The sequence below is a fragment of the Accipiter gentilis genome, chromosome 22, assembly GCF_929443795.1.
Source record: "Accipiter gentilis chromosome 22, bAccGen1.1, whole genome shotgun sequence".
Taxonomy (NCBI): domain Eukaryota; kingdom Metazoa; phylum Chordata; class Aves; order Accipitriformes; family Accipitridae; genus Astur; species Astur gentilis.
This window is the reverse complement of record NC_064901.1, coordinates 6,874,920-6,891,561: the sequence shown is the minus strand read 5'-3', so window position 1 is coordinate 6,891,561 and position 16,642 is coordinate 6,874,920. Positions and strand designations below refer to the sequence as shown.

Here is a 16,642-nt window from a genome sequence, read left to right as displayed (position 1 = left end):
CCATGGAAAGTAAAAGATTTTAGTAGATATATTCCTCTGCTCCAGCACTAGAAAGTCACTCTTAACAGTCAATATTTAATGCAAATATTGGTTCAGTCAACTTTTTGATTAACCACAATTGTGCATTCAAACCTTAAACTTTGTCAATTAAATGTAGACAGCACAAAATATGACCACATGTGAAAAAGCCTATCCAAAGATAGGCTCCTGTTCATACCACTAAAACAGGAGAAGCTTGGAAGAAGAATTTAACCTGGGTTTGGAACTTGTTTCCTTTGTGACTCCTGTTGCAGTTTGGTATGCATGCTTCAGCCTTCACCACATCCCAATTTCCTCTACTTCCTGCTACTCAAAAGAAGACATTTATTTCATGCATGCAGGACTTTGTTTCTGTAAAGAGTCTGCATTTAAAAAGGAATCTACATTTTTTTAAAAATGTGCATCCAGATCATTAGGTCTGTGAAGGTTGTTGAGCTACTTTGATTTATAGATGTTGTGATAGAAATTCTAAATCCCTTGCTTTTCAAGATTTCTGTGAGCAGCTGAGCTGTGGCTGCTGATGGTTCCATCCACAGTATGAGAGATTTAGAGATGACTGGCTGTGGCTTGTGCGATGGAAGCCAGTTCAGTATTTATAGTTTATGTTTTGAAATTGTAGAATAAAATAACGTTGTCGCCTGCTTTTTAATCTAACAGTTTCAGTCTATGTCTTCCTTTCATCTATTGTCATGCCAGCAATCCATTCAGTACAAATAAGAGGCTTTCTGCTGTGATTGGACTGTGAGATTGCCATGTTTTTGAAAGGTATCAATGTGATATGTATTTGTGTACCCACAACAGTGTATTTCTTCTGATGCAGATAGATATCAAGAAATCTTGAAAGCTTGAATAAGTGAAATAATGAAGCAATGTAGTCAGAAGATCAAATAAAAAAAAGTTTGTTTCCCTTATTCTAGGTTTACCTCAATATTCTTGTCTCATTCCTCAAAATGTGAAGAATGATAGTTAGGAAAATGAATGAAATACAGAAAGTGCATATTTAACACCTATTCAGTTACCAAAAAAGAGTCACAGTATGGCTACCAGAAGCATAATGGTTTTCTGTTTAACATATTTATGCTGGTTGTAAAATTAGGAACTGTCATTACAACTCCACATCACCTGAGTAAGTGCAAGACGCATAAATCAGAGTTCTACTGCTATAAAAATGTCAATGAACTGAATGGCATGAAAGTACTACAAGATATTTGTCTGTGTGTATACCAGCCACTAGGATGAAGGCATTGATAGAGGATTTAATTGACAAATTTAAAGCTAAGATTTGGCCCTCTGTTGTTTTCTAGTTAACTCACTGACCTTGAAGTGTTTTAATTTGAGGTATAGAACTGAGAGTGTCCCAAGTATGAAGAACTGATGACTTACCTGTAAATATCATTTAACGATACTGTTTTAAAAAGTGTTGCACTGTCTTCATGAACTTTATTAAAGTTATGATACCCACATGCTAAAACACATGCAATGAACAAGTAACATCATAGAACTGGAAGCGATATTCAATATGTAATGGATACCCTTTAAATGCTAGGGGATTGTAAAGGAAGGATGTGGGGCAGGAATCACAGAATTAATCGGAAGGCAAATTTCAAATGATGATGTGTTCAGACAATGCATGGAAAATATAACAATACAGTCTAGATGGAAGAATAAAAAGAGGTAAAGGATTTCAGGGAGGTTTTGTGATTTTGGGGTTTTTTTTGCTTTTTACAATGCTTTTAGAGACTACTATGAAGCAATGCCTAGCAGGCCAAAACTGAATTTCCTTTTTGTTTCTAGAAGATGATAAATGAAATCACCATACAAAGTACAGTGCTAACTGATAGCAATCATAATGGGAATACCGATAATCTTTACAGTGCTATATATTTTGTTTAGTCATACAACTAAGGCTAAAGTTTCTCTCAGAAATATAGGTGCAACTCTGGTTTAAGCAAACATTTGATAATGTATCTGGAGGCAGAGTGAGGACAAAAGAAGGATCATCTTTAAGTCTGCCTGCAAAAAGGAAAGTTAAAGGAGTCTTAGTTGCTCAAAAATTTAATGTGGTCTCTTTTTTTTTCCATGAAATAATCATTGCTGTTTATAGTAGGCTTCACTACAGCTATAGAAAAGATGAAACATTGCAAAGAGAAGCGAAATGATTTAGAATCAGAAGGCTGATAGAGAAAAATATAAGACCAACTAAGTACCTAAAACTTGTAAAATGATATTATTATGCGTACATGTCTGGTCAGTCACTATACTAACTGAAATTAAAAAAAAAAAAACCACCAACAAACAAGTACAGCAGTTGGTCTATTACCAACTTTAGTTGCAATGTAAAGCAGGAGTCTTGATGAAGACTTTTCTCCTAAGTTGTTGGCATCTATGTCCTTGAATGCCTTCAGAGAAAAGAGGAGGACTTAGAAAATACTGGCTCTATAGCAGTCACCATTTGTAATTATGAGCTATTGCCTGAATCTATTAGCAATGAAGCCACCTGTTTGCCCAGTATAAATAGCTTAGAATTTCCTGCAAGGAAATTACATGAAGCATCAATAAGGAATGATATTACATTTTTAGGTCAATATGACTATCATTACTTGGCATTTATCTTTTCTTACTGATATCATGTTTGGCAGCCAGTATCATAGAAGGCTAAGAAATTGTTGCTCTGTATTTTGTTTTCATTGGTGTTAAATTAGCCTGTTCTGTAATGGCAGTCATCCATTCTGCTTGTTTTAGCGGATCCCTGTTATTTCATTTTTCTTATCACACGTTGTAAACAGAACAATATGTAGAGATGCACTAGTGCTGTGATGGTTCCAGAGGCATTAGACCCTCATGCTTTTTGGATGTTTTTCTGTGCACTTTAGAAGGGTGCAGGATGAACTTCACCTCTTCTCTCCTCTATGGGTATGCCTGGCTTTGACACTAAGACAGGAGAGGAAGGGAAAGTTCCTGCAGCCCTGTGCCCTCTTCTCTGTGCTCTAGCTTTCTCTGGTCATGTGGCAAAGACAGCCTAGACCTAAGAAGAAACATCAGCTTGCAGTAGATGCCTACATTTGGTTATACTCAGACTTGATTGCTGGCTTTGTGCTCCTGGCATAGAAAGTTTAACGAAATACTAGTTTTATGATTTCTCAGCCTTTTTTGTACTCACTACTGCCTTTGAAACACAACACCTTATTACTCACCTGGTACTTTTAAACTATATAATTTAAAAGTAGAAGCTGAAGTTTCAAGTACCTGTTCCAGCAACTAACATGGATATCTGGGATACTACAATACTTCCCTATGCTTAGCAATAACTTTGATATCTCAGATATGTTTACAAATGTTGACTTTTTAATGTTGTGTTTACTTCATTCAGTTTCAAATAAGATGAATAACATATTCAGATAAATCTCTCATATCTTCCTACCTCCTGAGTAATATTTAGTTCTCATCCCCACATTTCAAAACATTTCCATTATGTGTAGCTTCTTTTTCAATAGTATTTTTCACTAAACTCTGCATGCTGTTGTCACCATGTACAAAAAACCTTCTACAGGGACTTGGGATACATTTGAATAAATGATTAATTTCCAGAGTTCTTGGACATTTAAATAGCGCTTTTTTTTTTTTTTTTGGGGGGGGGTAGGGTGGGGGGGGGTGTATTTTTATCCTTCAAATTTGAGTCACTGAAAATTACATCCAAATTTTATTTACTATATGCAAGGCAAATTTGAAATTAACACTGGTGTATAAAATGCGAAACATATTTAAATAGTTAATGTCAAATGGTATGATCAGGAGCGCATTAGAAATGAATGTACAGACCTTGCAACATAACTGTTTTTTATTCAGTTATAGGTGCCCAGCGCAGGAGAAGTCCCAGTGCCCTTGCCATTGAAGTATTTGAATCGCATTTGGGAAGTCATATTTTACAGGTAAAAAAATGGCTTTTCCAAGAAAAATCAAAATAATTAGCTAGTCATATTTCCGCTAATAATTTAAATAGTATTGTTTTCAGCACTTATATTAATGAGGTGGGTTTTTTTAAGCTCATATTTCCTTCTTTTTAGAAAGCCCATGATTGGGAGAATGTTAATGAGATGGAGGGCAAGTATTATTTAGCAGAATCATAATATTTTTCTGTTTAGAACTGTGCAGTAAGTGTTTGCTCACAGAATGCCTTTATGTATTTGTATGTATGTGTGCACAAAACAGTACTTTGTGTTGGTAATTTGATTTGCCTTATTTGTCATGTATAGATTTAGGGGGGTTTTCCCTCACTTTGGTTTATGAGCACTGCTTTCCTCCCTGATATCCCAGTTGCCACAATTATATATCACAAATTTGCAACAATCTGCAAAGAGAAAAAAATGAACAGTGGCATGCCTCTTAGGTGTCCTTAGCAATGAGTTAAAAACTAATCTGATATTTGTCAAAGAATTTAGTCACACTGTACAAGTTGTTATATTCCAGGAAGATTAAACTGAAAAAAATGACCTGATGGAAACATTCTTATGCATGCTTTGTTTGGCCAGGGTTACTACAACCTTTCTTAGGTTGTGGTAATCAAACATGGAGCAGAAGCAGTTAAGAACAAAATGTGATGTGTTTTGTCAGCAGGGTGAAAAACCCAGCACTACGGAAATAAAAACCGTGTAGTCTTTTCTAAGTGCGGCACTGAATAACTACTGTTATTTAACAACGTACACAGCTTCTCAATGCAAATATATTGCTTGGTGTATTATCTTTTGAGAGGTACAAAAGAGGTAAATTAGGATATTATCATGAGAAATATTCCACTTAATTTGAAATGATTGAGAGCTATTTCTGTGTACTACCTCAGCTGTGGCATTCAAAAGCACTATGGATAATGTCAGATTTTTCACATCTTTATAAAGTAACTAAATGCAGAATAGCAACAAAGATAATTTTAGGAAAACATGAAAACATGAAATTAACTAGTAGAATGAATTTCTCTTTGGAACAAAAATCATGAATGAAATTATTTACTTAGTTGTACACCCTTGGCAGAGGTCTAGGTCATGTTTTTGATTCTGTAAGCAAATACTTGTGTTTTAGTTACTGTATCAAAGACATCTGCATCAGTATCTACAGCCCTGTGTTTGCATATTAGACAGAAACACTGTTATGCTGTCTCATAAATGTAGAAAAAATTAAGAAATAGCAGTTTTGTGATATTTCAGTTTAAGTAATTTGTCAGTGTATTATTTTGAGTATGGAAACATGTACTATATATCCTAAAGGTATGTTTATTACAATATGAATTAGAACAATTATCTAGATAAAACCTCATTGAGACTGATTTGTATACACTTCTTAAGTATTAGGTATGACCCTTTATGGATGAAAATGAAAATACATAGTATGGCCACTTTGAAAACTACGTGACGTTTGAGTTTTTCACTTATTGCGTATTAAAGCAATTAGTGATTTTATTACTTATTTAAGCTAGATTCTCCTTTTGGATTTTATTTTTTGTACTTATATGTGATAAATTAAGGTGTTTTTGGGATATAACTTTATCGTGCTACTAGTAAAAAAAAACCCTGTATTGCAGTTGTACCTGTAATTGAGGCTTTTCAGTCAAAATTACCATCAGCATCATATTGAATGTCTGTTGAGGTGTGGCCTTTTCAGAGAGGGTGGTGCTTTTACCAAATTACTCCCATTAATCTCTCAATTGATAATAGAAAGTTCCACTCTGACATTTAAAAGAGAATAGACTCTTGATGATGGATAAAGGACAAAATGAATTAATAATGGTGGCAAGTTTATCATGATATGTTAAAAATCTTGTCTTATTTTAGCAGAGTAATCAACACTTGGAAGGAAAGTCTATGTCATGCATTCAAATGCACAGCTTTTAACATATCTGAACAAACTTCAAAGTACTGCCTTGTGGTCTTATAGGTAGAAAGATAATCTCCAGAATACAAAGTGGTTTGTAAAACAACAGTCAGACAGATTCCGTGGTGGAATACAGTCCTAACAAGTTCTCATTTAGTCTGCTGCTCCTAGAAATGATTTCAAAGCAGTATTATGATAAGTATTGTTTGCAAGTGAAGTAAACAACCTTGATTATACCTTGGGAATAGCTGTGTTTGATTTCAGAGTCTGCTATCTGAGGTAGTTGAATTAATAGTTAGTTTGTTTAATCCGTTTTGCTATTAATATTTTGAAGACTGGGTTAAGTGTAAGCTCAGAAATTAAGAAGCCTCTCTAATCCTTCTAATATTTTGATACTTCAAAATTTATTGAGAGACACATGAGAAGCATAATGCAGTATGTTTTTAAATGTAGATATAGTTTATAGTCACGTTGTAAAAACAGAAATGGAGGTGCATCTTGTGATATTTTACATCTTGATCCTACAAGGAAGTAGTGTCAGTTAGTCATGTCAAAAAATTTCCAAGCCACAGCTGATTGCTGTATATCATGCTGAATAGATGCCCACAGTAGGTTTGAAGCCAAAGACACTGTCCACTGTGTGCTTGTGGGAAAAAAGACACCACAAAATGTGAATGACCAAATGCTATTATATCAGAATATTCATGGCAGGGCAAAAAGTCTTCTAAATGTTTTCTAAGTAAAATCACCTGAACAATGAACAGTAGAAATGCTTGTAATAGAGGAGAAAAATAGATAATGGCAATACATTAATTAATTTTTTACTAGACTTTAATTTGCCAAATTGTGTGCTTCGTTATCTTCTACATTCTTCTTCTGCAAAGAATGAGAATAGACTTCAGTAAAGACATCCTCAGTTTTATATTTCTGTATATATATTTTATATTTGTTTATTAAATAAATCCAGTTAAAAAGTACTACTTCTGGTACCTGCTATTCAAAAGCTTGGCTGAAACTAGTTGTAAAAATTAGCAAGACATTTATAATTTTTTTCAAGGCCCCTGGATTTTTTCTGTAACTTCATTGCTATTGAGAAGGTGTGGAAAAGGGTCAGTAATCCCATATTCTTCATATAATCAGGAATGATCAGGAAATGTAGAACTAAATATAGAGAAAAGGGAAAGTTACTGAATATATTTGCATATGCAAATTAGCTTAATTGATACTGCTTGCCTCTACAGGGATTTTTCATTACAAACTGGAGTGCTACATTGTTCAGCTCATATTGAGTAATTTAGTAACTAATGAGACCAGTTTGCACTAATTTGCATATGATAAATGAGCTTAATTGCAGTAAATAACTTGGAGGCATAATTACTTAATTTTCCTGTGTTGCATGGCTTTTAAGTTCACGTATGAACAACTCAAGATAATTTTGCATATTTAAATTAGTTGCTTTTAAAATTCTTGAACAAAAAAGAACACACCTTACAATTTGAACTGTAAAACAATTAAAAGTAAAATTTACAGTATTTTCAAATAAAATTTAATATTTTAAAAAATATATATTTCTTCCTTTAAAAATACTAATGCCTTCTTAAAGAATAAATATTTGGAATTCAACACAATGGAATAGTTTTAAAGTCAGAACAGCATAGAAAGATGGTATTAGTAATAATAATAGAACTGTGTATCTGAACTGTAGTGAGCGGTAACATTTTGTATTCCTGCATACAAGAGTGTTAACTTTCATAATTGCATTCTTTGCTTCAGCAGTGCCTATTCAACTGTTGAGAAACTGTAACACTTTCATATAGCATTATATTACCGTACATCATAACTTAGACACTAGTTGTCTTAAATGGTCTATACTGTCCTACCTCTACCTAGTTTTGAGTGAAGAAATCCTTAAATTGGAGATACTGAAGTGTCAGTGCAACAAAGATGTCTCTTTTTTTATCTTTCTTTTTTCCTTTTTTTTTGGGGGGGGGGGGGGGGAAGGGGGGCTGTAGACTTGGTCAATGGTGAAAGATCCCTTTTCATTTCTTCTATGTCCCTTAAGTTACTGCCCATTAGATACTGTTGATAGAATTGATAGAATTGAACTACCAAACTAGACAGAAAAAAATCTCAAATGCCCAAGTACCAATCTTATGAACAATTCAGTCCCATAGCAAAATCTGTTGTGCATCTATGATTATCTATGATTTACAAGTGGATGGTGATCACTGAATTCTCCATCTATGCCATAAAGGGGCCCACCTACCTTCCTAGAAGCTTTTTCTAAACCTTGTTGAATGATATCTTGGAAATTTTATGCAACTTGCATTTCCCTTTCACTTTATATTGTACCTTTTTCTGCCATTAAGGAAGTATTACAATATCTTGGAGATTTATGACACTTGCATTTCCCTTTCACTTTATATTGTACCTTTTTCTGCCATTAAGGAAGTATTTTGTGATGAGCAAAGGTCTTGGTAATTGCAGTATCAGATGCAATGAGGGGAAAAAAAAAAGATCAGGTTCCTATTAAGATCAAAGGAAAGGCAGCCTCAGCACAAACATTCTGACTCTATAGGCTGTATTCTTCATCATCACTGAGTCAAGAGCCACAAGATACGAACCACTTAGCTTGGTTGGAGTGATTCACAATTCAGAGAGGATACCTGTAGTGGATGTGTCCAATATGATCCAGCAAAGTCATCTGTACTACGTACAAGGCCTGTAAGCCCTTGTTTTACTTCCTAGCAGACTCTGTATCAGCACAGACTTGATCATGTAATTTAACCCTAGAATGGGAGCAGAATTTGAACTACTTGGAAGCTACATATGGCTCAACTGCTGCAATTTGGCCTTTCTCCATGCAGTGGTCCCAGGCTTTCTGTGAATGAAAGGCAATTTGATATTTTGTAAACATACTTCACATCCTTTTCACTCCACTGGAAGCCTCATCTTGTGGTTGGAACTTCATGGAGATGTAATCGTGTCTTTACCTCTACCCTATAGAGGAATAAAATCCATTGACGCTATTTCAGCTTTTCTGTATTTAAAGTCAACGAACAAACAAACCACCCACAGCCTATGGACATGAGAAGCCTGATGAATTGCTAGCATTGTGAACAATTGAAAGATGTCCCTCATTCTGATAGCTTTATATTCTTTTTTTTTTTTTAAATTACTTTTATTAATGCATCAAGCACTGCAACAGTAAAAGTAACGTGACACAGTACAAATATAGCCTGTATGTCAACATAGTATACTACTGTTCTTCAGAGTGGGTCCCTTATTAACTGGGAGGTAAATGTGCAGGATGAATGCAGCATCTCTGGTTTCTGGTAAATCATTCCAGGTGATGACACTACCATATAGAGCAGCTTAGACTATTTCTCGGTCACTGGGCTATTTTCTGGAGCATGTCAGATAAGCTTAAGTTTCCTCAGAGAAAAAGAAAATTAATAACAGTCTCTTCACTCCAAGTGAGCACTCTGTTAGTCTTCTGTTTGCAGATAACTACTACCCCATCCACCTGCACTCCTAAACTGAAAGAAAGCTGTGTCTATAATTGTGTTTTAGAGACTGATCCATCCCACTGCCTGAGCTGTGCAATAGCTGCAAATAACAGATTGCGTCATAAATGTCATACTCTCAGAAGTACTTGTGGTCACACGAATGGTCAACTGAATGCTAACAAATATTGTTAATATCTCAACAGTTACAAAACAAAAGTTTTTTTCCCATATTCGACCAGAAAAATTAGAAGGTGTTATTGGGAAAGTGTTTCCACATTCTCCTCAAGTTAATGCAGTTTTATCATCCAGTTTATAATGTTATCAAATACAGAAGGTGTAGAAACAAATACCCAATTTGAAGGAAACTTTCATATCAGAGTTTTTTTCTTTGTTGTCCAAATCAGTCTTGTCCTTTTCTGTTATTATTTTTGCAGCAGTGTTCACACTCCTTATAGGACAATGGTATTCTATCAAGCTTGGCATGGACAAAAAACTGGAAAGAATTCACTGTACAATTTTACTACAATATTTGGTCATGTTTGGAAGATGTTGCTATTTCCCTATAATAACTGTTTTAGAATATAACAAGACAATGACACTCTTCATTTTTTCTAAAAACATCTTGCTGGAGAGCATGCGGGCAAAGTTTTCCATACATTGTAAATGTGCATGTTTAGCATACAAACAGTTTAAATTGTGCAAAACCTGTGAATCTTTTTTATTAAGGCAAAATAGAGATTAGTGAACAGAGCAAGATATTTACATCTTTGCAGTAATGAATGATTGTATGTATGAATGTACAAGAGTTGCACACAATTAACAGTGTCATGGAGAAACAGAATTTTCTCCTATAGTGGAAGCAAGTACTAATACTTTGCCCTGTAAGCACACTGTTAGGAATTAAAATTGACCAAACAGTATGGATAATCATAATTGAACAAGAAATTACATAGTTCTAAAATTTGTCTGCCCTCACAAATGTTTGAGTATTGTAAAAATTTGGAGTGTTTTAATTAGATATAAGCAGTAGAAAAACAAGAACAAGTTGACGTTAAGTTTAGAGGTAGTTCTGTGGCTGGCTAGGTTATAGCTGAGCGGAAATCTCATGTCTTCCAGTGTTTGAATTATTATAGGGACCCCATCTGACAAGAAAATGAAAAAAGTGGGAAAATAGACAGGAAAGTGTTGGAGTGCTATAAAATATTAGGGAGAAGATTTATCTTCTCATTTGCTGTTTTCAGTTGCTCTGAGTATTACATAATGAGGTTATCTCTGTATAACACTAGTCAACACAGAAACAATGACATGAGACTAAAGGTGAGGGAGCAGCAGATGGTAGTGCTGATGGAGGATTTTTCCAGGCTGTAAAAGGTGTTAGCAGAAAAGACTTCTACTGGCTTGGAGATTCGTGAAGGGCAGTTGCTAATGATGATGTCAGTGATACACTTTGTGAGGATGAAGGAGACCATTCAGCTTCTTGCAGTCTGAATTGGGTTAAAGGGGTAGACTACCAACTGACCTCTGTTAGTATGTGTCAAAGGCAGGCAAAAAAGAGGAAAATCTGAAAAAGCCAACAAAACTTAGGATGTGTTGGAAAGCATAGTTCTGTGCTGTCTGAAAGTTAAGATTTTTGGGATGAAGTAGAGGTTAAGTTATACATCAGTATCCAAAAATAAATTGGAAGTTAAGAGATGAATTAAGAGGAGGTAGTTGTTACTGATCAAACCATGCAGGAAAATGATCCTGAACTTTCTCTTGGCAGTGAGGAGCTGTGCGTAATGCATCGAGACAAAATGAGGACACAGCAAGTCAGAACTGAAGGTTTGGAGATCATATAAACCTCTCTGAGGGCATGATTTCTATAAGGCACACATGTAGTCTATTTTTTATACTTAAATTTTTAATCTGAACCTCATAATTGTCATGTACAGCCTATGTTTATCAGTGTTCTTTCTGAGATTAAGTGGCATCCAGAGCATTCAGGTACAAAACCAAAGGGGGCACCAGTTGTTCTCAACGAAGTGCAGTCCAGAAATTGAACACAGTAAGGGAGAAAAATAGACACTTACTTAAACTACATCTCTATCTAAAATCAAAAGAATTCTGTATGCAATCATGTTTTATCTAGAAAAGCTGACAATTGTATAAAGTTCAAATTAGTCATTCAGAAGCAGTGAGATAACAGTAATAAATTGGATGCTGTAGTGCCTTGGTATAAACTGAACAAAAATGATGGATTTATGAAGTAAGAGATGGTAGTATATACACAGAAGGAAGGACAACCTTCTAAAAAATGCAATTTCTGCATGGACAGGACCAAAGAAAATAATCTGGATTATTTTAAGTACATTAAATTAGGAACAAAATCTTAAAACAAATTGAAGAAGGCAGGAGAATGTCAGGATACTAAGTGTTATGTTGAAGAAAAGATAGAAAGACACACAGTCTACTTGGAAACAGTAATTTGGGGTGACATGAAATGTCCAGTTATTAACTGCTGAAATACCTCACCCAAACACAGTTTAAAGGCAGGAAAATAGTGTAAATCCTGATATGTTGTGAAAAGAACCATAGGACTCTGGCAAGAAAAGATTAGTATCTTGCTTTGCAGTGTGCCTTTCCAAGGATAAGGCATCTCCAGTAGCAGTCTCTTCTTTATGATTTAAGGATAGATGCTATTTCATCTTTCTGCAGCTAAATATATAATCTACATAGGAATCTGTTCAGGTTTGATCACCAGTCTCTCCTCAAGCACTTTGTAGATTGATAGTCTTTTCAGATCATCCTCTTGTAATAAAAGGGTAAACTCTTATACCTGATTTTAATTTATTTAGAACTTTAGAAATCTAATCATGCATTTTATACTAGTGTAAGTGATTCAGAGTAATGATATGTATTTGAAGTTGAAAGGAGGCAGAAAAAATGCTCTAATATAAATTTTAATGTTGTGGGCCTCTATTCACTGTTGGATGCTCTTCTGCACTTCAAACATGTAAATGCCACTGAATGCTATGACGTGGCTCTGGTTTTACACCAGTTTAAATTATAACAGAGGATATATTGCACATTTCTAAAAAGGGCTAGGATCAAAGGCTAGATTTGAATCTGAAAAGCTTAGAGTTCCACAGACAACACTGTTACAAGAGACATCTCAGGTCCATTAGTTGGAACACGTAGAAAAAGGATTTCCTGGGTTCAGGAGACTCAAAAGGTGCTAATTTTTATGCTCCAGTTTGTCCCAGTCACAATAAATGCGTCATATTGACTCCATAAGGGCAGGGCTTTCAATCTGGAGTTACGGCAAAGGGACAGCATCCTAGCAGTTGCTGCCCAAGGGGTTATATGCTGAAAGGAGACTGGAGGAGAGGTGGGAAATAGCAAATTGTTTTGCAATCGGAGCTTGAAACAGTACACTTAAACCTGCATTTTATATGGCAACTATATATAAAAGCATGCAGTTTCATTTAATAAAGAAATATTTGATCTGAGCAGGACACAGCATACCGTAGTATGTCATTTAATTCCTGAGAAAGTATTTGAAGAAAATGACATATCTCAGCACTGTTTGTTGACCGTTTTGTTGTCACCTGCTGAGTGTTGTCATTTCCATAGCCAGTGGGCTGTATTGAATCAGACAGAGGGAATAGGTCATTAAAAGAAATGGAGGACTTTCTGCAGCCTGTAGATGCTGAAGGAGGAAATTTTCTTCAGATACATCAAAACTCTATTTAATGGAGTCTATATTCAGCTATGATTTGGGGTTTAGCCCTGTTTTGCTCTGAAGTAAGGTGGCTTGAAAAGTATAGACAGCATAAACTAATGTGTGGGTTCACCAGAAAGAATTATACCTTCTATGGTGTTTGTAAAGATATAGGTGAGGACAATAAGTGTCCTGGTTTCAGAATGCCTTGTTTCTTTTTTTTTTTTTTTTTTTCAATCACAGCGTTCATCAAGAAAGGAAAAGGCTGTTGATTTTATATAAATAAATAAAAATGGGGGAAAGTATATTTCATGGGCATGCTGTGCAAGTTAACAGTGATATTTTTCTTCACTTTCTTGCAAACATTGATGACAGATTCAAAGATGACTATATACCTCATTTCAGGTCTTAGGAAAACAAAAAGCACTAGAAATAGTCTTTAAACATCCTTTGTATTCCTCTGCAATAGAAGTGAAGGGCAGCACTATGTGCCCTCTTTTTCCATGGGAGCTGGCAACAGGTAATGCTGGAGTCAGCATACAGAGAACCCTTAAACAGAGCATGGACAGTTGAGATTCATGTGAATACTATTGTTTAAGGCTGCTTTTCACTCTAAGTTATTTCATCTTACCAGCTATCTGCTAGTCACTTTTTCATACTTTTTTTTTTTTGCAACTGTGAGGTCTAAATAAATATAAAAATTAAATATTGACATGGAAGCTGTGTGTTCAACCTTCCCCACTGCTATAGAAGCTGGACCCCAGATGCAGTTCTGTATCCTCTGGATTTTACTTGGAAAGTGCAAGCACCTTTACACAGACTTTAAATCACATAACATTTAAGGGAATACAAATATTGTTGAAATAAATGAGTCAGACTTGTAGAGCATACTCTCTGTTCTGAAGTGTATTGTCTCAAAAGTTGATTAAAAGTGGTTGTTTCCATTAGCTGCTGCTAAAATGTCACTGTATTGGAATTTCTACCTGTACAAAAAAACCAGAAAAGGCACTATGGAAACAAATTATAACATTTGCAGAAGTGAAATAATCATGTGTAATTACATTGTACCACATTTTCTTTGGGGGACATTTAATAAGGTCATGTAAGATGCAGATCAATGCTGAATTCTGCTCATTAATTATGCACAGCACTTAGCCAATGAATTGTTTTCTTCTTTCGTATTTCTTCCATTTTAAGGAGAATACTATTTAGATGTACCATTTTACATTACTGCAGGACTATACCTCTTTCATAATGTCTGACTGAATTCAGGCTTGATTTAATGAATTGTAAATTCTTTCCTACATATTACAGATGGTGATTTAAAATGTGTATCATTGGCTTGCTTTGCACTTAGTATTTGTTATTCTCTTCTTACCTTCAATTGTATCTTCTGCTCAACATAAAGTTTTTAATCTTTATGACTTCATTCATGGTTTATCTAGCACAGATGTCATGGATTATCTGCCTTCAATGCACACTTTAAGGAGAAAAAGCTTCTGTGATGGGTGTGTGTCTGTGTCTAGAGCTCAGAAGTCCTCTTCACTTTTTAAGAGAGGCCTACAGCAGAGAAGAGGAATTGTTTCTCCCAGTCACCATTACAGAGGACACCTTTGCTATAGCATCTGTCTCCTAGCCCATTGATAAAACCACTTTATTGTTTGCTTTCAAAAAAATAACATTAGGTGAAAGTCTTTTTATTTATTTATTTATTTATTTTCCTCTCCTCTTACTGTATGTAGTTTAGGAAGCGGGAAGAAGGAGGTGCTAATAGTATGGGACTGGTCAGCATTCTTCAGGCTATCAGCAAATGATTCATAGTCCATCGTACGAAAACCAGTGTTAGTTTTATTGAAAATGAATGAAACAAAGCCAGAGTTTGAGTGGAGGCCTAATATGTAAGAGACCTGTAAAGACTCTGATTTCCTCAGTACAGGCTCGAAGGAGGTCACTTGTAGGTGAGATTTAAATTGAACGACTGCACACAGTGTTTCAGTATTCAAAGCAACCAAAATTTTACACAAAAATGTATTTCTGTTGTGATTTAGAATTTCCAGGTTTATTTATACAAAATATTCTGTCAGCAGAAAATTCTGGAAATAAAAAGCCCTCTGCTAACTCTGAGAACAAAAAGGTTGGGACTTTAAATGATCTCATTGAAAGACTGTCCTGCTAAGCTTGGTGTGCCTCTTTTGGGGTTTGGGTGGGTATTTTTGTTTTTTTTTTTTTCAGTTTGGCTTGGTTGTTGGTTTGGGTTTTTTTAATTTTTACCTTTACATGTCTGAAACAGTAATGATCAAGACAGGGCTTTTCATCCTTTACAGATTATATAGTCAAGCAAAATCAAAAAGAGAATATGATCTTCCCTTTGAAGAAAAATGGCTAGATATTATTCTAAACATAAACAATAGTTATCAAAATGTATATTAGAAGGTAGGAAACAATTCATATTTTCAGGGATACAATGTTGTATTGTCTATCAAAACAAGAAAAAATACTTAGTTTTGTTTATTGTAAACCCAAGCTTATTGTCCTGAAAATGAAAGTAATTTTCCATGTTCTTATGTGTCTAACGTCTTGCAAGTAACCATTTGTATATGTTGCAGTTGGCACACAAAAATAGATATTTTCAATTGAACACTTAGTTGTAGTCTCCTAAAGCTATGCCCGTGAAAGATCAAACCTGTAGCAGGCCAGCAGAAGGTACTACACCTTCCTGTAGAAGGGCCTGCTCTTGTCACTGGTGTTGGCATTGAGGGCATTGTAGGGGTTCTTATTTGTGTTTACTTAGGCCCCCGCACATTTGCATTTTAGGATGCAGTAGTCCACATTAGGTTGGGCACATGCTGTGGGAGAGGAAGGGGGTTGCTTCATGTCTAGTCCTTGCACATTTAGGCTACTAACCTTTTACTGTCCCCCACATTTCCAGTGTTCGCCAATGGCTAATTAGCAGCATTTGGCATTCATTCTACAAAAGCTTCCCCAACTCCCAAACAGATTATTCCTGATGAGGGTATAAATTATTGACTGTAGCTGCTATTGCTGAATTTAGGACCATGTATACCCTTAAGCCTTGCTCTAGAATTACATTCAGTGACCTCCGTCATGGAGAGGGGGTGATTTTGGGAGCTCTGCATGTAAATGGAAAGTGCCCTTTCCTGTTTCTTACCTGAGGAAATGGTTAACATTTCTTAATTTATGGGTATTATCAAGCTTTGCTCCCCAGTATTAAGGTATTGTTGCATTCTCAAGTCAAAGGGTAAAACCTCTTAGTTTTTCAAAGCAACTAAGGAAGAACAGTTACAACAGCAGAGCACAGCATTTTAGTTAAAAAGCATTTTATTTTCTTTAGTGTTAAGAATGTGCCTGTCAAGGGTGACACATGCAAACTTCTAAGTAGGTGTCAATGATATATTGGCAAATTTTTACATAGTTGTTTGTTTGGGTTTTTTTTACCATATAGAGCATTTTAGTGTTGTGTGTTTTCCTCTTTATAAAAATGTCTTTGTAGTGTCATCCAAATCTTACACTT

General features: G+C 35.2%; 1 protein-coding gene across 2 annotated transcripts in view; it reads left to right on the top strand.

Annotated features, from left to right (window-relative positions):
• The window catches only part of NPAS3 (neuronal PAS domain protein 3), a 622,472-nt gene that overhangs the window by 304,717 nt on the left and 301,113 nt on the right, over positions 1 to 16,642 (top strand). For both annotated transcript variants that reach the window (XM_049825779.1, XM_049825780.1), the window contains one exon: positions 3,886 to 3,968. In XM_049825779.1, the coding sequence (XP_049681736.1) occupies positions 3,886 to 3,968 (83 nt within the window). The remainder of the gene's footprint in view (positions 1 to 3,885; positions 3,969 to 16,642) is intronic.